Source organism: Plectropomus leopardus, chromosome 6 (assembly GCF_026936395.1).
Source record: "Plectropomus leopardus strain MGB_pleo_1.0 chromosome 6, ASM2693639v1, whole genome shotgun sequence".
NCBI classification, from domain to species: Eukaryota; Metazoa; Chordata; class Actinopteri; order Perciformes; family Serranidae; genus Plectropomus; species Plectropomus leopardus.
Genome location: NC_142181.1, coordinates 24,905,908 through 24,931,902, shown reverse-complemented (window position 1 = coordinate 24,931,902; position 25,995 = coordinate 24,905,908). Strand labels below are relative to the sequence as shown.

General features: G+C 40.5%; 1 protein-coding gene across 3 annotated transcripts in view; it reads left to right on the top strand.

The window, feature by feature from the left end:
- dph1 (diphthamide biosynthesis 1) overlaps positions 1–19,429 on the top strand; it is a 207,580-nt gene extending 188,151 nt beyond the window's left edge. For 2 of the 3 annotated variants that reach the window (XM_088079073.1, XM_088079074.1), the window contains 4 exons: positions 4,244–4,344; positions 14,699–14,777; positions 18,701–18,835; positions 19,214–19,429. In XM_088079073.1, the coding sequence (XP_087935199.1) occupies positions 4,244–4,344; positions 14,699–14,777; positions 18,701–18,835; positions 19,214–19,294 (396 nt within the window). In that variant the 3' untranslated portion in view covers positions 19,295–19,429. The other variant, XM_088079072.1, reaches the window with a different exon arrangement.
- The last annotated feature ends 6,566 nt before the right edge of the window (positions 19,430–25,995 follow it).

Sequence of the window (25,995 nt, the reverse complement as noted above, 5' to 3'; positions counted from 1 at the left end):
CAGCGAAAGTGTCTTCTTTAGATTTCTACAGACTTCTTTGTTTTAGTCTCAGGTTTAGTCAGACTTTGGATGGAATTATTTAGAAATACCAGAGGGCATCGCTACATGTCTCATCCAGCCGCTTGTGCTGAGCTCTCGTTATTATTACCAAGGGCAGATGTAGTGATTCGGGGGCCTGGGGCCAAAGGCACATTGCTTTATTTTCAACCTTTCCCTAACTGGAAATGTTGGCAGGCTGTCGGTATGCCTACTCAAAAGTTTTTTTCCAAAGAAAAACATATAATAGCGCACAGCAGAAGTTTAAGTCAGAGTCCTGCAGTCAGGAGAGGTTGGCCTATTATCAGCACATCGTACTTAAATTTACCTAAGAAATATGCCATGGTCAAATAAACCTGTAAATGTCCTCCTTTATTTCTTGGATAATAACATTGGATAATTTACTGATAAATAAATAATCGTTCATTAATCATAATTGAGGTAAAATGTTCAGTTCGTCGTGATATTGATTTGAGGTCATATTGTCTAGCCCTACTTTGAAGTAATAATCATAACTAGTTCATTCTTTCTGCATCAGAATAGTCCAGCCTTAACTTGGCCCTAAGGCATACCGCTGCCTGCTGATATGAGTGCTGTATTTTCATATTTATAAGCACATAGTCCACTCATTTATGAAGTTATACAAGCTCCTGCACAGCCTACAACCCCATCCTATAAATGTTTCAAAATAAAATGCATTGTATCAGCAACTGGTGGCATTCTGTCCACAGAGATGCAGTCAGATAGCTTTTGTTTTGAAAGGGAAGCAAGGAAGTAGACATACGACAAACACCTTTGTATGTCCTCATCTCTGTGACGACAGAAAGAGACTTAAAAATGCAGTATAAAGTGGTATCGAGTCAACAGCCCGGCGCTGCTCACGCTCTCATGACGCGCCCTGTGTGAAACGGTGCGACGTGTTGACGCACATTACGTGAATCGACATATTCACGGAATGGATTACGTCGATTACTTTGAGATCACTGTACGTGTGTGTGTGTGTGTGTGTGTGTCAGATTCTGTCTCTGACAACTGTTTGTCTGGTAATTTTGTCTATCTGTGAGACCATTTTGTGTCTTTTTTGGACTCCCTTAGATAATTCTCTGTCTCTTTGATGTCATATTGTGTCTATTTTGTGTCTGCCTTAGGTCATTTTGCATCTCTTGTGGGTCATTTTATGTTTCTGAAGTCAATTTGCATCTTGTAGGTCATTTTGTTTATTTTTTGGTCATGTTGCGTCTTTTGAGGTCATTTTGTGTCTTTTTTTGTCATCTTGTGTCTGTTAATGGTCGTTTGAGTCTCTTCCTGGTCAGTACATGTTGATTAAGTGACACTTTGCAGATGAAGACCAGACACTTCAGGCCCCTGGGCCTGTGCCCAGGAGGCCCAATTATTAATTTTGCCATGCTGGTGTATGAGCTTGTACCTAAGGGGCCTAATCTGGCTCGATGTGATTAAGTAAAGTGCGGCCAGCTCCACATGGACCCACTATCCTTCGGGGTGGTGTAGGGGTCTGATGTATCGCGAAATGTAAGGCAAAGCTGAGGGTTTCAGTGTGCTGAACCCTTGCTGAAAAAACTGTTGGACTTACTTCTACACATAGTGTTAAATCTAGAGCCAAACTCTTAGCTGGACTCTCTTTTTCCAGTATTTCTGAATAGGGAGATGCCACACAGGTGTGAGGTCAAACATAATTCCTTTTCTGAGTACAATTGTGTTTGAGTTTTTACCTTAAAAAAAGAAGGTCACATCTACAGCTTTGAGTCACTGAGGACAAGGCTGACCATTGTTTGCAGAGTGAAGTGTTGAACTTCAGTGTGTCTAAGAATGGACCAGCCCTTTCACTTGTTTTCTGGATTTGAAAGTTTCAAGGTTATGTTATGATTGTGACCTCAGGATGTCGTGCATCATACTTAAAGAATAGAGTGAGAGTTGTGTCTGTATTCTCAGCAAGAGATAGTAGTGCGTTCTCAGTGGGAGTTGTACTGGCTTTTTCTTTGTTAATAGTTCTGTGATCTTTATTAACAGACTTTACAAAGACTGGGGAGAGAGCAGGTAGGTGACGTGAGTCATGCACCTTTGGTGACAATGAAGTTCTTTTGGCTCTGTCAGGCTGTTACCTGTGAATGAAGTACTTCAGTTTTTTGTGGGGGTTTGTTTAGCCTGTCCTCTTTCTAGGTCACATGTTGGAGAGGAGGTTGTGTGGCTCAGGCTCTAGCTTTTTGGCGACACCTGGAGGCAGCTTGATCCATTCTCAGCATAAATGTTAACATTCAATGTATCGTTATTTGCATTTTGATTGTCTATACTGTAATTTTATTTTTATTTATTTATATTTGTCTGTTCTGTACACATTGCATCTATTGCATGTCCATCCATCCAGGGAGAGGGATTGTGTCTCATTTGCTCTCCCTCATGTTTTTGCGGAGTTTTTTCTTTTCTGCAGCATGGGTTTCAAGGACAGGGGCGCCATATGCTGTGCAGATTGTAAAGCACCTTTAGGCAAATTGTGGTAGTGGACTATATAAATAAATTTGACTTGACCTCGAGAACTCATTTTAATGGATCACAGCTGAGTGTGAAGTGATTGCGAGAGTCTGCTGGCATGATACTCAGGCTAAGAACACCAGATCCCTCCCTTCAGGTTGGTAATGCCAAAAGTAAAGAAATTCACAAGTATCACGTTTTTTATTTAAGTCAAGTCAATTTAATGTATAAAGCCTATCATCACAAATCACAATTTGCCTCAGAGGGTTTTACAGCATACGACATCTCTCTGTCCTTGGACCCTCACAGTAGATAAGGAAAAACTCCTCCCAAAAGACCCTTCAACGGGGAGAAAAAAATCATAGAGATCTCAGAACGAGCAGCTGAGGAGGAATTCCCACTTGGAGGACAGACATGTAATAGATGCTGTAAAGAACAATATAACTACAGTAGTATATGATAAAATTATACATAGGAAATAGAGAGAGAGGGAAAGAGGTGGAGGGAGAGAAAGAGGAAAATAACATTACATATTACAATAGTAAAATAAATATGAATAACAATAAATAAAAATAAAGTAGTTCATGATATTATGTATGTTACATGCATATATTTTATGTATGTAACAATAATATTAATATGTGTAAAATAATAGCTGAAGTATGACTAATAATAATAGCATAGTTGTATGCACCAGGCAGGACCACAGCATCAGCACAACCACAACCCACGATCAGGCACAGCCGTGATCTGAGAAATCTATAAGAAAAGAGTTAGAAAAAAACGAGTTAGAAAAAAACTAACTCAGCTTCTTCTCCAGAGCACCTTTGTGCTCCACAAAGGTGCTCTGGAGAAGAAGCTGAGTTAGTTATATGCAGTAATAGGACATGAATGTTTGCAAATGAAGAGAGAGAAGGAGAGTGGAGCTCAGTGCATCATAGGGAGTCCCCTGGCAGACTAGACCTATAGTCTATAGTAAATATAGGATGCAGTACAAGATTGACAGTTGGATTTTCTCTGGCGTCAGCAGCAATGTAAGCATTGTGATTAGGGAGTCTGAGGTAGAAGTGCTTGATCTGAAGTTCTTCTTCCATCTCCTTAAGTTTTGAGCTCTAAATAGAGACAGTAAGAATGGCATTGTGGCTACAAGCACCTGAACTGAGTTTTCTTCACTAAGTGTCTGGGCACATAGCGACAGGTTGAGGGGATTGAACACCCATCTGTAAGGTGCTCTGAAAAGTACCAGTTGAGGTAGTTTGGACATCTAATCCAGACGATTCCCTGTGGAGGCGGTCTGGCCAGAGCCAAGTGGAGGGAGATCTTAGAGGAAGCCCCAGAATATGATGGAGGGATTACACATCCCACCTGGCGTGAAAATGCCAAGAGGAGCTGAAAGACATGGCTGAAGAGACAAATCTGTCTGCTACCTTGCTTAACTTGCTGTCACCATCCTGTAGACTTGAGCAGCAGAAAATGGATACATAAGGCTTCAGAGGCTGAAAGCTAGATGAAATGGTCTTCCTGCTGAGATTACTAACAGTAAAGTAAAAGCTACTGGCTACCCTAGGTTGCCTGTCTGTGTGTGTGGAAGTCACGGGCTGTGTGATTTTTAACTTACTATTTGGTATTGTTAAGATTCACAAACCCTAGAGAAAACTGTTTATGTGTGGGTTGCAAACCTTTCCATTGGTTTGTTTATATTACTTCTTTCTCTTCCTAGCACTTGGAGTCAAGACTCCAGTCGTTGGGCAAGTCCTTCAGCCGAGTACTTCTGTCTGAGATTTTCCCAGGGAAGCTGGATCTGATGCAAGATATAGATGCGTAAGTATTAACATATACATAAAGTAATGCACACACACACACATGCTACAGGACGCATGCTACTCATTGAGAGAAAGTGATGGGTTTTTACTCCATCTGGCTTTGGCAGATGGACAAGGACAATGGCCCATATTCTGGTCGCCTTCTAGAAGCCAGTAATTTTGGACTGTTGCCCCTGACGACACCTGATGATACTTTTTAGCCATACCAAAATCAGTTCCTTCCTCCATATTCAATATAAGTACATTCAATATATCGCCCACCCCTTACGTGTTCTTATCTTTTCCCTGATAACTTGAAAGAACCAGACATTCTAGAGGCTTTTATCCGGAGCCATCCACAGAGGTCACTTACTCTCTGAAATCAACGGATGAGAGTGTCAAAATGTAGCAAAACTTTTATTTTAACAGAGTCAGTGGTGCGTTCAACATCCTGTTGTGTTTTGCAGGTGCACTGTCTTTTAATATGTTGTGATCGCAACAATTATGGCAAATTCAGCCAATCCATATGCATATTGAAACTTTACCACAAATGGAACTATTTAAAATGGGTAAAATCTCATTTCATTGTAGAGATGTGTGCAGCGTATTGATTTACTCACTCCTCATTGCCGTGTGACATTGTTGGTACCATTGAACGGCTTGTTTTTGGTTGCCACTGTATTAGCTTGTGCTAATTGGGCAGAAAGAACAGAAAGAGAGCAGCTCACAGGAATAATCACTCAGTGCTGCTTTGAATGGCAGCAATAGCTTATTGTCGGCAGATCCCTCCAGTCACAAATAGATTGTACTCAGTGGGAAGCACTGAGTGGTCATAATTAAGGCTCACAACTGTTTTTGCAATTTTCATGTACACCCTGCATTTTCATTGCAAAAGGCTTTTTTAGAAACGCTGCCTTGAACCCAGACATTTTAGGCCACAACAATCCCAGAAAAAGTCTGCAAAATCCTGGAGGGACTGCGCAACGCATAAATCATTGGAGGCTAAAATTCTTTCTTACACAGTGAAAATAGTTGCCATTTCATTTTTGTAACTGCCAAAATTCGAAAAGCTTCTCAAACTGTGTAATTGGTCGTTTTTCCTTGTCCTTGTCATGTAACCTACAAGTTTGAATTTTTTTCATTCTGCAGATCGCTGAAACACTTCTTCCTTTGGCTCATTGTTTTCCTCATTTACAAACTCTTAATGAGTCTCTCTGTCATAAAGAATGGCTAATTTATCTTTTACATCGTGGACCTCCGCAGAGCTATTATGATCAATAGCAAGTCGTCACCTAAAAGTTGCAATCAACAACATTTGAAATGTATTCTGTAAGCATCATTGCACACATAACTGAGGAGTCAGCATAATTTGTACCATAACAAGGAGCTGACAAACAAAAGTCTAGAGTGTATAGCCTCATAAACAAAATTGGCATTCATGTCTTGGTGAGACTCCATCGTTTTGCCTTCGTAGCAAAACAAAAAATACAGCGTTATGAACTTGGATGCTTAATACAATTTCCTCAGCTTTGGCACATGAGGTATAGGAATAGTAATTTTATTTTTGAATGTCTATTCAAGTTCTTACTTTTCAATCTGTGCTTTTGTATAGACTGTAATAAAAATTAGAAAAATATATTAACCTTCCCCTTCCTTTTTTTAACCTGCAGGCTCCAAATTCTGTTTCAACTCAAAAAAATCTTACCATGAGTCTAAAAATATGCTTCATTCTTGAACCCAAGGAAACTGTGAAGCCATCACACATAATAACACATAGTCATGCCCATACACACTATGAAATGATTACATTATTGATGCAGTTGTGTAATAATCAGAGAGGCAGGTTATGACCTAGGCCATGCTACTTATAGCTCTTAACATCGTCTTCTAAAATAAACTCCTCAAGTTTCTCCAATGAAATATCAAGAGCTCAGGCTTCAAGGTAAAGCTTCTCCAATTTATCTGACTTCCAACCAGAAGAGCAGAGGTGAACCTGGACGAGGAGTTACTGAGACACTGATGTCCAACAGCTCCAATAACACTCAGGCAGGCACACACATACACACACACACACTCCTCACACTCCCTCAGATTGGCCTCTCACTGTGGAGTAATGAGAAGTGTGATGTGTGAGGGAGGAGTGGGTGAGAGAAGGACAGAAGGTCTGAGAGAGATTGAGAGTGAGTTGGAGAGAGAGATGCAGAGGTAGTTGAGGGGGCCGTGTGTTTGCGAGCCATCACAGTAAAAGCAGTTTTTTTCTTTGTTTTTTTGGCTCTCCTCTTCAGACTGACGTATGACGATGAGTGCAACTCCGAAATTATGTAAGTCAGGCACGATTCGCCCAACCAAAACAAACCCTCATTACGAACAAAAAGCTTCTCAACAAGGTCTGTTTCAAGAGGCATTTATGGTATTGATGTCAAGAAAACAAAAGTGTTTGAATACAAAATTAAGGCCAATTTTGTGTGTCCTCTATATCAGATAGGAATATATACTTTTATACCCAGTTGCCAGTTTAGTTTGTACTCCTAGCTAAGTGCATGTAATAAATCATGTATAGTTCTAGATGTTTTTAATATTTAATTTACCTTTATTCTTACAAATGAGGAGGACAAAATATTAACACCACAGCCTCCAAAAAATCAAAGTTTAATATACACCTTAACAACAGTTTCAACAGAAACTGAACAGTCAAACCTTCATGAAGGTAGTATTTACTGGAGGTGTATATACATAACAATGCAATGCAACAATAATTTTGTCTTTGTACTGTTGAAGATTAGGGCTGAGTAACATATGGGAATTTTCAGTACTGGTGCTAACACACCTTCTGAATTTCCATCACTCTCCTAAAACTCTCTCACTTTTGCTATGTTGAGACTGCAAGCCTTAGTGCTCAATACAGATGTATTAATCATATCATTTTTTCTGTTTGGACGTTATTTTTTAAAAGTGGCCAAAATGAGATTTCAGTGTGAATTGAACATGCCAATACAGACATCACACAGAGCTTGCTTTCATACGGATGTATAAATTGAAGCTGCTGAAGTAAGAGCTTATGGTTTCAGTTATAAGTTGATGTGCTTTGGGAGCTAGTAAATTTGTGAGCAAATGTTAACAAGCAGAAAGAGAGACAAATTTTTAATTTTAGCTTTTTGTGGAGCAATGGCTACTACTTCTTTATTTGTTGTGTTTGGATGTGGAGTCAGAACCAGGAGTGTTAGGATCCTGACATGAATGGCTTCCCTGAAACAATTTCTTCCAAAATTCACAGTGTCCTTTGCTAATTGTAACTACATTTATCAGTGTGTCTTCACAAGACTCATGCATTGAGATACTCAGTTCAGGTGGCCCACCTGTGAGTGTTGCAAGAGTCCCATGAATTCCAATAGAACTGTTCAAACTGAGGTTGCATTATAAGGTTTCTGACGTGTACTGTATGTCATTTAAGACCACATATGGAAGGCTATGTTCACAGTACAGGTCTTAATGCTTAAGTCCAAATATTCCCCCAGTTCATATCTTTCTGCCCAGACTGTTCACATTCTTATTTGATAAATCAGATCTGTGTCACATGAGAGCAACAACAATCTGAGTTTGTAATGTGAACGTAGCCAAAGTAACTAAAATCAGAATTGAAAAGATCAGATTCCGTGTGATTTGTGCTATTCCCACTGTTACTAAACAACAGATTTGAGTCACAAAAGATTAAGTATTTGGCAACTTCTGCTTGCAGTCTGAACATAGCTGTTTGGTTTTTTACATGTTTTTATACAAAACCCTTTTTTAAGCAATTTAAGGAAAATTCCTTAAATGCATTTGAAAACTAAACAGTTATCCAAGGTCTTTGTCCAAAAAAGTAGTCCTAAACTTTATTACGCTCTCATTAAATCCAAAACGTTTCATCAAAGAATAGAAGAACAAGAATCTAAGGAAACTTTTGATGCCTGAGTTTGATACTTGCCAGGTTTTGATACTTGATGCTACAGACAAATTTCCATCGCTACAAAAATACAGTCAAGTTTAATTTTCAGCTCTGTTGGAGACCATGTATTCATCATAGTGAAGTCAATGTAAAAGAAAACAGCTGTTTGTGACGTCAGTAACCATATGTGTTTATTCTGAGCGTGCTTGGACAACTTAGAGTGGATCTCCTCTGTTAATAATATTCTGGCATTTCTTTATTTATCAACTACACCTTTTTGTTTTGTTTTTTCCCCCTCACAGCTCAGAATAGTTTAAGAACACAGGCATCCTACGCAAGGCTACAATAGACATTAAAAACCACCAGGTGTGTGAAGCTGAGTTGATTCCGGCTGGGTTGGAGGAGGAATAGGAGGAAAAAGAGAATGAGTGATTGAGAGATAGACAGTGGGATGGTAGAGGACGCATTAGTGCTCAGCACCAGCCGACACAGCACACTGTACAGAGCCCACCCCCAGGCTTTCTCTGTCATTAGACACACACATACTCACTAATATAAACAGAGAGACACCATTAGCATATGCTCTTAAGTGTGTAATTAGGCTGTCCCCAAGCAGGTTTTAAACCATTGTAAAGATATCTGTACACCCCACACACTTATCTCAACTAGACCTCAAATGCCACCCTGTGCATTGCAGTCTTTTATCTTTCTGTTTGAATTTTAATTTTTTTCCTCCATTGAAATGGAATTGTTTGAACTAATTCAATTAAGTTTACCATTAGAGGTGGGCATTTTACATTTTCCCACAGTGCTGAAAGGTTAATTGTTCTTGCTTTTGGTGGGTCAAGAAGACTGTGACTGTAATTGAAGCAAAGCCATGCAGGTGGAGGCCTCCCTAACAGTGTCAGGGAGTAATGGGCCACAGCAGGTAATGCAGCGTGGCCAGGGCTGGAGCTCACATTGCATAGGAGTACTAAATGTCATGCAGCCTTACCTTTAAATATCACAACACTGACTCCGCCAGTCCTGCATCCCGCTCCTCTAATCCTTGCGTGTCTCGTAGTGTTAAAGGGTTTACTTTCTACTTAAAGATCCAGTGTGTAGGATTTTGAGAGATGTATTGGCAAAACAACACATAATATAATAGGTTGTTCATTTGCTTTTCTATGGTTTCCAAAACATCGTGAAATGGTGTGCAGCAACTGTGAGGTACATTTTCTCACGTGTTGTGGCTGTGTCGGAGGTGTACCCAGTCAGCAGTAACATGTATATAAACCACAATCTGATAGATCTTTACTGACTGTACATACAGTTTTTTGTTTTTATTTCACATTTGCTTTGTCAATGTAAACATGTTTACATGCCATTTAAGCAGCTTTCAATGGAACTGAATTAAACCCCGACGTATTAACAGACAGTGCACCTGCAAAACACAACAGGATGTTGAACGCACCACTGACTCTGTTAAAATAAAAGTATTGCTACATTTTGACACTCTCATCCGTTGATTTCAGAGAGTAAGTGACCTCTGTGGATGGCTCCGGATAAAAGCCTCTAGAATGTCTGGTTCTTTCAAGTTATCAGGGAAAAGATAAGAACACGTAAGGGGTGGGCAATATATTGAATATACTTATATTGAATCAGTGTTTCCTCTAGGATTTTTTTCAGCAGCGGGGGCAGGCTCTCCGGGGAGCCGTGGCGGCGTAAACAAATGACGCTTTTTAAAGGCTGAATGTGAAAATAAAAAATAATAACAAAAATTCAACAATAAAATAATAAAAACAATAAATAATAATTTCTTGATGAGGCTGTAATCAGTGGCAAAGTTTGCACCCAGGCTCAGAACAATGGATTTTTCTTGGTTTTTTGTAGAACAGCTCTAAGGCTCTGTTGTACAGAAATTCCCCAAGAGGTGGCCCATTGATGCTCAGCAGCATACATGCTGCAAGGTGATCCCCCTGCAGCCTGTTTCTCAAGTCAGTCTTCACCTACAAATAGAAACAATAATTTATTTTTTATTTTTTATTTTTTTTCAACCCATTTAGGGTCCCAGCCTGATAGCCTGTGTTTCCCTTTATGTTTTTCTCCTCTACTCTCATCTCTCTCTCCTGCACCATCACTTTGCTCTCCTGCTCCTTCACTCGGCACTCCCCCTCCTGTACTCTGCTCTCCTTCACTTTGTTGCACTGCTCCTCCCTGTCTGTTACTTGTCTTATACGATTACATAAAACATTAACGTCAGATAATTTACACTCACGTCACATTTGATTACAAGTGTGAACATAATTTTTTACCTAACCATCATAATTTGAGTCAGTAAAAAGGCTAATGATACCTGACTAGCGCCATCCTCATCAGGTGTCTTTCTCTTCTTTGAAAAATATTTGAACAAGCTCATCTGAAAATGCAGTCAGCAGTTACATCATGGCGTGTATATCGCTTAATGCTATCAATTAGTTTACTCACATTAGCGACACTGAGTTGAGTTGGCACCGGGCCCAATTAACTTAAGCTACGTAACCTTAGCTGGCCATCAATATTTTGCGAATGTTTATTTAACTAATAAAATCTATTATAAGTTTTCTTAAGCTAATAAGTACCTTTTCTCCGGTAAGTTGCACGCTGTTTTCAAGCCGACACTCCTCTGACTCTCCGACCTGATGCCTGGATGCGAGTAGCTAATTAACGTCGGCACCAATTAGTTCAGTTGGGGGGTGGGAGGGGGCGGTGGTATCTACCCCAAAGAGTAGATACGGAGCAAGATAGTTATCTGCCTCAGCACTCGCGACACCCAACGCAGTGCAGGACTGTGCTGTGATGCGGCGGTGGTGTATTTGCAATTTAAAAAAAAAAAAACGACATTTGAAGGAGCGACGGGTAGGATTTAGGAGTGGCGGGCCGCCACTCCTAAATGAGTGTAGAGGAAACACTGTGAATATACTTGAGCTATTGCAGTTTGTTCAATGTGCAAAACATAAAAAATAAAAAATAAATAAATTAAAATGGCTATACTGCTAACATTGACTATAAAATGTCACATGGTTTTTATAAGCTACCAGCATTTCAATTCTCTCGCTCTCCTCTACGGCTCTCTGCCTCTCACAGACACACAAATACACACACACACACACACACACATAGAGCAGGGCTTTTGCAGAGCTCCAGACTATGACTATTCAAGTCACATTTTGTGACCATGGAGCACCACTGCAATGTGCAAATATCATTCATATGTGAACTGGAGAACTGTTAGTTTGTTTCCAGCTGACAGAGAATTAATCATCAAGTTAAACGGTGCTGCAGTAACAATATAACTTAATGAGTGTTAGTGGGGGTAGTGTGAGCAGGTGAGGCTTGTGTTTGTATCTGCAGAGCTCAGATGGCAACTAATTAGTCACATTTTGCGACCACAGAGCAGCAGTGCGACTTGTAAATCTTTTCAGTATATGAACTGGAGAGCTCTTAGTTTGTTGCCTGCTCACAGCAAATGAATCACATTTAAAGGCACCATGCCATCTCTTTAACTTTCTCCTAACACTAACATGCATCTGTTGACTGGAAGCTTCAAGTTCACAGCAAAACCAAACCATCAACGCTTCCGGGCCGGGACGAGCTGGGTCCTTCAAAATAAAAGCACCACTGGTCCTGCTCTAATTTATTTATTTATAACAATACTTTATTTAACTTCCTTATAACTGTATTTTATTAAATATTATAACAGTAGTGTATTCATCTTAATTATAAGACAGTGGCTACTTTATTTAACTTTATTGTAACTGCAGTTCATTCAATAACTTTGTATTTTAGTAGTTAACATTAGTGTAAAGGACATTTAAAAATATCAAGGTATATGTCATGTACCGTGATATAGCCTTAAAATATCGCATTATTTTAAAGCCACATTACCCTTTCCTAGCACACACTAGCAGGTGCTTGGCTAGCGACCCATTTCCAACGAGCCAAACAACGTTGGAAAAACACTGTTTCTTAATGTGAAACTGCTTTATATAGTGTTTTTACTGGTTTAAATCATCTAATCCCTCTGTTTTGCAGAGGAGACCACTGTGGGTCACTCTGCAATCCTCATCACTAGATGCCACTAAATCCCCCTCAATATTACACGCTGCTCCTTTAAGCAAACAGATCCTGTAGAGAGAGACTGAAGAAACAAGGTTCCTACCAAAGTCATATTCATACATTCTTTATGTCAGTTAATCTTTTTTTTGGGAATAAGTTGTGAAACAAGGTTTCACTGCCGGAGACAAAAGCCCAGACTTTTCCTTTGTCTCTGCACCTCCTTCTCTTTCTTTCCACCAGCTCTCGCTTTGTTCTGCTGCACCCCATGATGTGGGATCTCTACTGTGCTGGCTAGATTTAAGGCCAAATAAACGCTGGAAATACAATTTCGGCTGCATTCTGGGGGGCAATACCTGACACTGTGCATTTTACTGAACTGCATCATTCAGTCAGCCACTGTGCTAATATTAGAAAAGTCCCCTCTGGGTCCATGTGCCAATCAGCTATCTGCTTCTTAGGAGGGATCATCTTTGCCTTTACCCTCTGACATTACCCATTGGTTTGCATGCTCCTGATTTGAAGCCTCACGATTTGCATTTTGTCCATTGCCATCTTGCTTTTTGAAGCCATGACAGTGACCATTTTTGGGCAAGAGGATGACGATAACTCTAACACTAGCTGCTATCACGTGGGGGTCTGTAGGGATTGACTCACTCTTGGAGCCAGCCTCTAGTGGCCATAGAAGGAACTGCAGTTTGTGTCACTTCTACGTTGGCCATATTTTTTAGCCCTTGAGTTTGCTTTCTTTTCTGCTCATTCTACAAACAGAGACATCATTTACAAATAAATACAGCAGATATACATGTCCACTCACATACATGTGCACACACAAATGCAAACTGACTCTCCATATAATTTGTTACTTTTCCTGCACGTATGTGCAGATTCGATACACGACCATTGTTTGGCTACGTAAAGGGCTCTGGTTATAAGAAGCAGCTGATGGGACTTAAAGGTCATATTTCAGATTCCACATCTCCATCTCAACTCGGCAAAATTTAAGTCTGGGGAGATTGGTGCTTGCTGCAGATATCTCTGAGTCAGCTGGCTCTCAAATTAGGAGGATGAATACAAATTCACACTTTAGGGGGAGATATTTTTTTAAAGTGTTATTTGAAAATGAGAAAATGCCATGCGTTTGCCCGGGGGGGTGGAATATTTCTGTGACAGAAAGCAGAGGGGAGCGACAGTCAACGGTGCAATCAGTTCTGCATTTGTGAAGTTGTGTGAAAGTTGGAAAATGAAGAATAGACAGATGGAGATTTTGACGCAGACGCGCACGCATGAAAGTATTCAAGCTATTATGGCAAAAGTTTTCTTCTCTTAAGTGTTTTCTGTCTATGCTGCTATGCTCACCCATACGGCTTAAATCTCAAACAGGTGTATTCCTTTTGACATTTGCCTAGATCTTAAGGTTATCTCTAGGGCCGCTGTATGCACTGCAGCTTAATTCATATTTGTCAATATTTCTGATGGAGCTCCATCATTAGGATTAAGGACAAGGGATAGTCTGCTCCCTCAGTGGAGATGGTGCTTTGGATAGCATTGATCTGTGAAAGCTAACCCCCGTCGCCCTGGCCGCTTCTCTCTGTCTCCATCTTCCTATTGTTCATTTTTCCCTCTAGCTGTTTACATCCATGGCCTCCTCATCCCTCTCTCATGCGTTTTCCAGAGTAAACACTTTTCTCCCTGCCAATCTCCTCCTCTCTTCTGCCTCTGTTCTCTTTTCTCACCCCCCTCCCTCTGTTTTAGTCTTCATTGCTCTCTCTCCCTATCGCTGTATATCTGTGTCCTTCTCTCTCTATTTTTTTTTTACTCACCCCCCTCCGCATCTCTCTCATACACAGTCCCTCCACCCCCTCCACCACCCTGTCTGCCAGCTATGTAGGCTACCTCCGTGGAGACCGGGCTGGTGCGGCTTTTTTATTCACACTCACCTAACCTCTCCCTCTTTTCTTTCACTACATTTCTCCTCTTTTCACCTCTGCTCACTTTCTCTCCGTGTTTTTCTGTTTATGCCTCCCGCAACCAGTCTACCCCCTCCTCCTCCCTCTACCCCCCACCCCTCTCTCTTTTCAGCCTCCCTCTTTCACCGCCTGGCTATTGCATTCAGACTGTGTAGCGTGGCTGTCTTTAGAGCTTTTGCAAATCAGGACAGATCTCTCCAACAGATGCTGGAGATCAGGTGGAGGGAGGCTCCCAGCACAACCCCATTGCATCACATATCCACATGCAGCATGCAGTCGCAGATGTGCCTTGCCTGTCTAATAGGATCTCGCCCTCTCTGACTGCTTCTTTTTTTACACACATTTGCACTCAGTCACGGAGGCACATCTGAACACAGATTTTGTACCTTCTCTCTCCTCTACAGGTGGATCCAGATCGCTTGTCCACGCCTTTCAATCGATTGGGGCACAGCCTTCTCTAAGCCCCTGCTGTCTCCATACGAGGTAAACACACACCTTATAGTCTCTCAGCAAGATCACAGCTGTCACTCACTTATCAGAGGGGCTCATGCATCACACACACACCTTTCTGTTACTACACAGACACCTTGACAGATGTCCTGCTGAAGCCTTCATCAAAGGACACAAGATAAGGGAGCGGCTACAATGTTAAGTACAGGATTGTGAATTTATATAGGGCTCATCAAGGCCTGCTTGTGCTGGAGATGAGGAATCACACCTTCTTTCTCGCTCTCTATCTCTGCTGTAAAACACACCAGTACACATAAAACAGAATGAGCAGAAGACTAGCCCCCCCTACTGGCCACAAGACCACACAGCCCCCCTCTTCGTCGCCCCCCCTGCAGCTGTCTTGTTTTTCTAAAGGGAGAGAGATAGATCGGACAGCAACCCATAAAGATCCATTTCAAAGCAAGCGTTTGTTTGTGTGCCGCTGCAGCTGGTGTAGCTACTTTGTGATGGGTTTGGCAGTTATGTGCCATTATGTGACTTGGCTGGTTTGTTGTCGGCTATTAATTCATTCAGTGATTTTCCTCAAAGATATGCCACTGATGTGAGTCCTCGTGAAATGACTGTGAGGGGGAATTGCTGTCTTGAATATTGGGGTTGTGATTTCAAATGGTTTGCTGTTTTTTTTGCCCCCCTCCGACGAAACATCCCTGTGCTCCTCCTTCACGTGCATTTCAGAATGAGACCATTAAGAATAATGATAGCATTCACCTTAGAAGAAAAAGTGATGATTGTTTTGTTTCTGACTGAGGTCTATAATGGTGCATGCAAAGTCTGAAACTCGCCCCGCTGTAATGAGGAAACTGGCAATCCGTTTTCTTAAGCCCTATATTTGTGAGAGCTCACTTTGCTCTCTCCCTGCAAGCTATTTGGGAACAATGTCTGTGCATTTAAATAATTTGCCAGTGCACTTGTGTCTATATGTGTGCTCATGTGCGGTCGTGATAAGTCTTAATTCACCCCCCTCCCCCCCATCTCATACCTATGAGTGTTATATGTCTCAGTGCTCAATGCTTTTTACTGTGGCATTTACAATGAAGACGAGGAGGAATGAGATGGGAGGGTGGAGTGAGCAAGGAGAGGGGTGGAGAGTGGGGGGGCCAGCAGCATTTATTTTCAGTGCGTCTCATGTTATATTTATAGTCAATAAGACACACTTGGCTCTCCTGTCAGAGCAGGGATTAGCAAGAGGAGCTAGCTTGCACAGAGAGAGGCAGTTGTGTGGTGTGAGAGGGGAGAGGGGAGAGGAGGAGAGCAGCGGGTAACAGCTAAAGGAATGAGAGGCGTCTGAATAAGGGCAGAGGAGAGAAGAAGAGGAAGAAGGTTTAGGGAAAGACAAAAATAATACAATGAATTTATCCCAGTATATAGTTTGTTTGTTTGCTTGTTTAGGGGGAAACACTGGGGTATTAAAGTGAGTCGCATATTGTATTTTAAACAGCTGGATCTGCAAGAAGAAAGTATTGTTATTATTTTGTTATACCTGAAAGACACATGCATAGAAATCAGATATATGCAACATTTGTGGGTATGGGTTTGTAAGGTTTTATTGATATCTGTGACATTTTATTTCTTCTTATTGGTCTGATTCCTTATTGATTCCTTAATCAATCATTGTACCTCTGGGGACATTTTGGTCCCCAGATTTAGCTGCAGAGTGAGCGCTTCTTGCATTCACGCTGCTCTCTAGTACAGGCAGCTGCGAACCCAGAGCCAGAGTGAGTCTGGCTGAGATGGAGGTAGCTGCCCAGAGAAAAAGAGGCTTTGCCCGGTCAGGCTTCGAGATAATGTGATCTTCTCAAAGCAATTTAATATGATACAGTGTCTGGTTTTTGTGATATGTAATGTTGCGCATTCTGTTTCTTTAGGTAGCCTACATTATCTCAGAGGGCTTACTTGGTTTGTCTACTATATTACATGGACGTCAATGTCACCCTGAACGCAGGACACTGAATACCATTCAAATTCTTAGAGACTGTATGGGAAAAAATGAACGAAAAGTATTGGCCTTGAACAGCCAAATCTGATGCAACTCACATTATTCTGAGTTGGACACTGCCATAATATTAACCATGGTAACAGACGTGCTGCTCGATTAGGAAGCAGTGGCACTTGTTTTGCATATAGTGCATCCAATGCATGGCCTATTGCTAGTGTTTCCACCGTTACTTGAAAACATTTCATGGACATAACTGCAGCACTATTGTCATCTTTCTCTATGAAATGAAGTCACGCTTTGGACCATTTCTTCCTCTCTGACATGACTCCTTGCTGTTACTTGTCCTTGCTGTAATTTCTTGCTCAGATGCGTGCAATTGTCATCATTGTTTTTGCAATGCCTCAGTGTCTGAAAAAACGGCAAGCTGACATCAATAAGAACTAATAACCTTGTAGCCATATGATTTCAATAGATAGGCCAATTTGGTATTGGTTCTCAACTGGGACTAGTTCTGAATTTCCCATTTTAATACATTTGAACTTTTAAATAAACATATAGTGTTAATATGAAAGCATAGTATCTGTTTTACACTTGTTTAACATGAAAAATACAAAGAATAACCTCCATTTAGGGATTAATCGATGATTGATTGGACGGCTGTTTAGTGTGTGATTTAACATGTGAAATTTAATCAATCAAATAATGATCTAATTTTGAAATATAAAAAATGAGTAATCGTTTCAGTGGTTAACATATGCAAGAAAAGGGTGCAATATAACTATTTAACGACAAAGGAGCCACCTTGGGGTCTGAAAGAAGAGCACAGCAGCAGCAATTGGAAAATGAAACAGGCAAAGCAAAGTATTATTCACTGATAGCCAATGCCTTTCATATGTTAAGGTCTCTACAACTTAATGTTTTTTGTGCAGTGCGGTCAAAGAATATGCAATTTTGTTGTGGGCTTTGTTTGTGTAAAACAAACACATTTGGTATTGTTTGGTATAAAGTTTTTCTTTGTTTTTTATCAATCAATTTATAATTTATGTTACCATTGATAGATTTTGGAAAGTGCTTCCGATTTGCAGCCCTCCCTCCTTTAACAGTTTCTGGTGCTTGTTTAGAGCAAGAAAAATAATTTCTCTCTTTCAACTGCTATTGCTTATATTTATTCAACACGTGTGTTGATTTCCTATTTCTATTTAAAGATGCAGCCAGTATGTAAGTGAACACTACCTCGCCATTGTTGGCACTCCCCATCCTAACAAAACAAACAACAGTGGCTACACACAAGCTGTGAAACTGTGATGAGCTATTTGCCAGTAGAATTGAGATTTCATCACTTTCAAGCTGCATTTTTTTCCATGTTTCCTTTGAACTCAACCATCTAATGCATCAAATGCATTGTTTTCACACCATATTTCCATACATCATCAAAATTATCCCTTAACTGGAATAAGCTGGAATGAGGCTTCTGCATCCAACTCGTTTGAAAATTGAATGAGGAGTCAGATTAATTAATAAATGAACAATCAAACGATTTGTTCTTTGATTCAGCAACGCTTGTTTATTCATCTGTTCAGTCATTCAGCTGCTCCTTTCATTCACAATCAATATTCACAGGCACTTGTCTTCCATATGGAGCAGTCTGTACTTATGTCACTGCACTGTCATGCCTGTGCTGTTGCTCTCCTCCAGCAGCTGTTGTGTCATGCAGTGCAGCTGCATAGGGATAACATGACAACTCTGCCTGTTATCCGTGCTTAATATTACGACACCTGTCTTCTCTATTGCGTCTTCTCATCACTTTTACCTGCAGCTGCTTTGCCCAAAAACTGCAAATACAGTCCTGTGGAAGAAACAGCAGCATCATGTACCGCCATTCATGTGTTGCACTTTCAGGTTTTCGAGCTTCTTGTTCGTTCTTGGATTATTTGCGATTATCCAATTCAATGTCTCTCAGGCAGCTGTGGCTCTACAGGAGGCTACCTGGAAGGAAGCCTACCCCATGGACTTCTACTCCAATCAGAGTCTGGGGCCGTGGGCACCGAACCACCCTGACAACCAAGCTGTGCGGCCCACACGCAGACAGAATCAGGTGAGATGAGATGGGAGATAAAAGAATGAGTGACGGAGAGGAAAGGGGAGGGCGGAGAGGAGTCGCTGAGGAGTGAAACCACACTGTGTTCAGCATGAGTTTGACAACTTTTATCAATGTGTCACCACACTGACACCCAGTGGCACAATGACAACAGGACATGTATCTGCATGTCGCTCTTTAAGGCGCGGTTTTGACCTTGACCTTGATGTGCAGCTTCTCATGTATTTAAAAAATCAAAAAGACAGATATGTTGTAAATTGCTGCAATGTAAATACACCCTGAAGAAGCCATGTTGCCCCATATTACCACTAATCTGTCTGAGGTAGGTGCTGTCACTGTTCCAAGTGTTAATGCTATCCCACTGCCTGCCTGCAGAAACAAGGCTTGGAGCCAGTATGTCCTACCAAACGGTGTGGGCAGAACCAGTGCGCCCCCTGTGGCTCCCAAGGAGAATGACACATGGTGTCCAGCTCTGTCTTTGACTCGTCTCGTGCCTGCCAGTGCTTCTGCCTCTGCTAATGGCTGGAGGGAGGTCAGATCAGAAGAGGAGAGTGGGTATTTGTCCAGACAGTCTATCAGTGAGCCAGAGGAGCCCTCAGCTGCTCCTCAAATGGATTACCAGCCATAAATAATCCCTCATTTTACAGCACAGCAGATCAAACCGTTGCTCTAATTCACGTTTTTTCTGCCTCTCTGTAACACACACACTGGCTTTTGTGAGTGAAGCGTGAGATAACCTTGAGCACGCTGTATGGAATTAAAGTGTTAATGTGGGTGGATTTATTGTAATTCAATCCACTTGTCCTTTGATAAAGCACTATATGTTGCTGGACACTTCAAATGAGTTTCTCTTCACGCTATATTTCAAAGAGACATTGTATGGAGCACTTTATTTCAATGTACAGTATATGGCTTTTCACATAACCTGTGACTTGTGACATAACCTTGTGTCTTGTTCTTGCTTTTTTTTTTTTAAACTCAAACTCTGAATCAATAAATCAGAAATACAACTTCTGTTGTTGTATGAGTGTTGCTGATAAACACAGAGCTGAAGCAATGGGTCTGTTTTTTAAGTCCTCAGCCTTCAAAAACAGTATGAATTCCTAGATGCGTGCAGTACTAGTCACGACTGCTTTCCATCCTCATTATTTATTGATGGAGGAGTCTGTCAATAAATAAATAAATAAATAAATAAAAACCCTCTATTGCTGTTTGGCTGCCACTGCAGAAGCTGATTGACAGCCGTGCGCCGTGGCTCCAGCTGATCCCAAGAACTTGTGAATCTTCCCCAGATTGCAGCGCAGCACCTCAGGTTGGTATGATCTTCTGCGAGTTTTATTTGCCTACAACTAGGCTCCTCTTAGACAGACCCCTTCTACTTTCCACCATCTCCTTGGTAACAGAGGCTGGTGTGATGCAGCCCGTCCTGCCAGATGTCTTTCTCATGATGTGTCTCACGTGTCCCACTAGTGGCTGTTATTTTGAAGAGCTCGGTACCTGCTACAGTACAGTGTGTGTGATGCGGTCAAGAATAACTTATTAGGCAGCAGAGCTCTCAGGCAGCTGATGTTTGATTTATTTTTTGGTGCACTCTGTCAGGGGGAAAGAGGGGGAAAGTTTAATAAATCCTCTTTTCTACCCATTTCAAGTGTGCCTTTTTAAAAAAAATTTTTCAATCAGCGCTTAAAGATTTGTTTTGCTGTAAATATTAATAACTTGCTGATTTGAACACCAGGAAAAAAGTATGTTTTAAAAAAGACACATTTTGTGTAAACTTTAACTATTTTAGACATAAAATATGGAACTTGGGTATTTAAACACAATTTTAAATAGGCCCTTTATTACATTTCTAACAATATGAGAGAATAGAGCACCCTGGGATGATGTTTTTGTGCAGGCTGACGCGGAAGTTAGCATCACCCTGGTTTCCTTGTCAAAAAGCCAATGGGATTTTCCATTGAATTTTTGATCATTGCAGAAAATGAGCTTGGCAAACAAACGTTGATGATGCTTACATGTTCTGTTCAGCAAGATTATTTTCTCAACTGCCCACCACTTTTAGGGTTTTTGAGGCCTAAATAAAACTGCCAGAAGTAAAAATCCAACGTCAAGCTATCAGTGAACTACACTATGATCACATGACTCAGCACCGCCCCCACAAAGATGCTGCAAAGCCATCTCCAGAGAGGCTCAGTGTGATGACGTTCTCTAGTCTCATTTCACCACTTGTTAGCAACCACTAACAAATGTCAGTATTTACTGACATTTTAAATGTGTTGTAGAACAAAATGTGAAAGTCTCTTCAGCTTACGTTAACCACTGACCTTATGTCAGGTATCTAACCAAAAAGCCATTAAAAAAAAACCCATTGACTTCAGGATAAAGAAACTGCGAATGCTAAAATGTTAACTTATTCCCAGCTTATTCCTGGGGCACTAGTTCTGTAGCTCTGTCTTTTTTCTTACAAATAAATATCTTGCTATATAAGATAAGGGCATAATGTTTCTTGTATACATGTATTCTTTGCTATGTCTTATTTTAATATCCTCAAATTCTTTCATCGATCTATCCATTTAGTCTGCCTTCCTTATTATCACTTTATGTCTCTAAGTGTGTTTCTCTCACTGCCGTTATGTTTAATTATACTGCTCATTCTACGATTACATCATCCTTCATATCTTTCATTTAGGTATCAGTGAAGCAGTCTGTTTTTATATCTTAAGTTGTCTGCACTTGTACTTAATGTCCTGTATGTCAATGTGCAGGACCCCAGAAAGACTACAGGCACATGTATGTGCTTCTAACAGGGGTCCTTGAATAACAAACATTAATAAAAAAAAAAAAACATCACTCTTTTATCAATATGTCTGAAATGTATGTATTTTAGAACTGTTATTGTAGATCGTTGTGGTATTTATTTTTTGGCAAATTATTCATATTCATTGTAAAAGAGATGAAGACCGAACTGAATGCATAGTAAATATTATCTGTACAGCCTAATTCCTATCTTTGCTCTCATTCTCTCTTATTATTGTTTATTTGGATCCTCATTGATTGTTACCTTGGCAACAAGTACTCTGCCATAGATCCATGTTGAATACTTGCAATATATATTTGCACAACGCAGTTATGTCAATAATATCCACCACATATAGAATGCAAAACATCAAAGAAATAGTTGACCAGCAGAGCTAAACAAATAAATGTAACATAGGAAATCAGAGAATGGTTATATTGCAGGCTTGTTTCTTTACACATTAAGGACGATGACACAGGGTGATGCTCTTCATTCATTTCATGAACACTTGTATAATGTGTATATTGCTGACTAGTATGTTGTGAGTTGTATATTAAGATTTCTTGTAGCATTTTGTATTTCCACTTTCATGTAGCCTATATGTTTTTGTTTGTATGTTTTCTATAGGATGTGCTATGGTGAATGCACATTATTCATGTATGTCTTTATAGCACGTGTTATGGTGAAACCAAAGGAAAATACAAGTTTTTGTATTTTACCAGAAAATGTAAGGCTGAGTATGTCGGTGAGAGAAGGCTCTGTGCGTAATCTGTTTGTCATTGCGAAGTCTGATGCTGATGAAGTGTAATGTGACCCAGACTCACCTCCTCATCAACATGCTGCAGTGTTTGTGTGAGTCATTTATAAAGTCATAATTGCTTCTCATAGAGCACAAAATGGAAAATATCATGTCTTTCTGACCCTGCCTGTGGAAAAAAGAGCAAAAACAAAATGGTGGAGTTGCAGTAAACCTCCTCAACTCACTAAAAGTGAATTTCTGAGCAGTTGGATGGAACTATTTCAAAGCATATTGTGGTGACTTGATATAGCTCATGGAAGCAAACTGATAGGGGACTTACACTGAAAAACTTAATGAGGCTCTGATCCTCAGATCTGTTTTAACTCTGCCAGTCGTGGACAGACGGCTGTGTGAATAAAGTAAACCCAGTAAATCTGCTCTCTTTTCTCAGATTCATTACTGGCTATGCAGACAGCTGCATGACCACTAGGTGGCACTGTTTGCATAGCTTATTGATAGTCCTGTCAGGCATTCAAGTCACACTTTTTACTGAGGAAAGGCTGTGCAGCACGAGACTGAGTATGCATGGCAGGGTGCAGGAACCCAGTGTACTTCTGTTACTGGTGGCTCGTGCAATTCTTTCCAGATGTGGCAGGAATTTGATTCCTCGCTCTTTCATCCTCCCTGGCATCCCATCTCTTCTGCACCCTGCCTGCTCTGAATGTTTGCCACCGCACTTCTTCTGCACAGAAGCACCCAGTTTCTTGTCCAGAGGGCACTGTGTACCACTGAGATTCTGTGACATGTTTATAATGACTCTGTAGAGGTCGCACATTTGAGCCTGTGCTTTGCACAACAGGTGCTCTGGTCACGCACCACTCATAGTGATATCAATACTCCGTGACTGCATGGTTAGCTGGCTGCAGTCACACTAGCACTTGTTGTTTGCCTGTGATATGAATCAAACACCATCAGTTAATGCACCTGAGCAATCAATCAAACGTCCGTAGCCGTTGATCAAAATAACACTTTCAGTATGAACCGTTTGCCTGCATGGGTCAATGTTTTTCTGCATTTTCTACGTGCAGGTAAAACATGTGTCAGCCCCTAAGATGTATTTAGTTTCTCTGAGCAGCAAAAGGCTGAGTCACAGCAGCCTCTCTTTGTCTCCCTCCCTGTCTGCTCCTTTCTGCATGTACACGACTTCACATTTACCCTCTCTCTACGTGAATGCTTTATCCCAACCTTTTATCATCATATGTTTGCTTCTCATATCTCATTTCTTACTGTAACTGGACTTTTCTGTCTAAAAAAAGGAAATCAAGCATGGGTGGAAAAGAGACAAAGTTTGAAATATATTTTATGACTCATGACACTATAACAAAAATAAATAGAAGAGGAGGAGATTTGTTTGGCAAGTTTGTGTTTACTTCTCTATCAGTGTTGCTTTGAAGCGATGTGTGACTTGAAAAAGCCATATGGGACTGGGGCTATGCTGGGGAAGGAGTGGCATTAGAGGGCATGTATATAAAATCCCAAACTGAGTGAACAGAAGTCTGTATTTCTCTCTTCTTGTATTTCTCTTCAGCAGTTTCCCTGGATTACATGAGAACTTACCAGAAATGACAACAAAAGATGACTGCTTTTGGTTTAACTTGCCTCTGTTTACATCTTTCAAGACACTCTAGGTGGGTGAGAAACTGTTTCGGGAAAAGTATGAAGACGGGGAAAAAAAATCAATGCTCAGCTGCAGAGGAATGCTGTTTGAAAGATTTCTTTGAGTGTGCTGCAGCGATAATAATGGACGTCTGATGTGACGGTGCATGTTCAATTTCGATATCAGAAGAAGGGCCTAAAAAGAGGAGCTGTATGTTGTCAGTGTTCAAGCTGTGTCTGCATGATTTGGGTATTTTAGTGAACGTTTGATGAACAGAAAGCTGGATTTAGCTATTACACATAAAATACAGCATGCCTAAGTCCATAAGTAGTGTGTTCTTGAGTGAAGTGGGTCCGCATGCGACACTGAGCTCTTGTACTATGTCTGGTTTTTTACATTTTTCTACCAAGCAACAGGTCTGCAAAAAAAGGAGACGAGAAAATGAGACCTCTACAGAAAGAGCAGAAAAAAGGAGACAGAGGAAAGAACAGCTAATTTAAATTAAAACTAGTCGAATTCAGTGTTTCTTTGCTTAGTGTGGTTAAGTCAAATGCTGACTGTGTAAATTAGCAGCTATGTGTTTAACAACCCCTTGATCTGCATCCCTGTGGAAATTTGAACAATAAATGATTATGTCTAGAGGCTGCTGACTCTCCACGTGTGTGGGAGAGAAGAAGCCTGGGCGGCCACACAGCAATGTGAAGGAAGGTTGCTAGAAGGTTGAATAAGAGTCTTTAGTGGAAAAAAAAGTGGTGTAAAGAGATGACTAATTCTGCGTGGGAGGTCAGCCTGTCCCTGATCATCCGGCCAAGAGCCACCCCAGCACAGGGCTGTGACAAAGTCACCTTCTCCCTCAACCCACTCTGTCCTGCCGTGGATTGTCAGCGTTTTTTCCCGTCGTGCTGTGAGCTTCCGTTTCTTATTAATTAATTTCATTCTTTCATACTCAGTCTGGTGGGACAGGGCCAAGTGGTTTCTGATTTTCATTTGTTGCTTTGCTTGAAGGTTTATTGTGTCTGTTGATAGCAGTCTGAGGGCCATTCAAACCCATGAAATACCTAAGAGGAGTTTGTCAGTTGGAAAATATAACTATCTGTATACCAGTTTTTTTTTCTAAGTTCTTAAAAAAATAATAAAAAATATCCTAATTATTTTTCATAACCTCAAGGTGCACTTCGCCCATAAAATGTCCATTTGTAAATCAGTTATGTATGCTGTGTTACCTTGAATTCATGATGAAAACTTTATTTTCCTGGCATGTCTCTGCAGAAAACAGCAAATATTTGTTATATATTGATGATGGACCCCATTTAACAGCAATACTATATCAAAGCTTCCATTCACAAACTTTCACACAGTTAATGCAGTATAATCCAAGTCTCATTTAGTCGTATTTCAGTGTACGCTCAGTACTTCTCAAACATATAAATTTTCACCAAAACTTTACTAATTAAAACTAAATTGAAATTGAAATGTATCAATGCTCTTCTCAAAGCCAGACTCTTACTGAGATATTTTAGTGAAAACACATGTTTGGGAAGTCCTGGGATGGACTGACTGGATAAATGAGATTTGGAATATACTGCCGAGGTGTGTGAGAGTTTGTACACAGATGTTTTCATATAGTTTTGCTGTTCTCAAAAGCAGCCCCCAATCAATCAATTAATCAATATGTTTGCTATTTTCTGTGGAGACGTGCAAGAAAAAGTTTAACACGTCATGACTAACAAATGGTGATTTTGTGGGTGAAGCAGCCGCATTCTGTGTATTTACTCAATCACTGTACAGTTTAGTTAGATTATTCCACTGCCATATACTTGTTAAACCACCCTCTGTGATGTATTCCCTTTATATTAACCAAAACCAAGCGAATATCAGTTTTTAAATACTGTGCGAACGATAAAGTAGATCCTGAAGCTACTTAAGAACCGACTCTATCGTGCTAATGTACCAGCATCTAATGA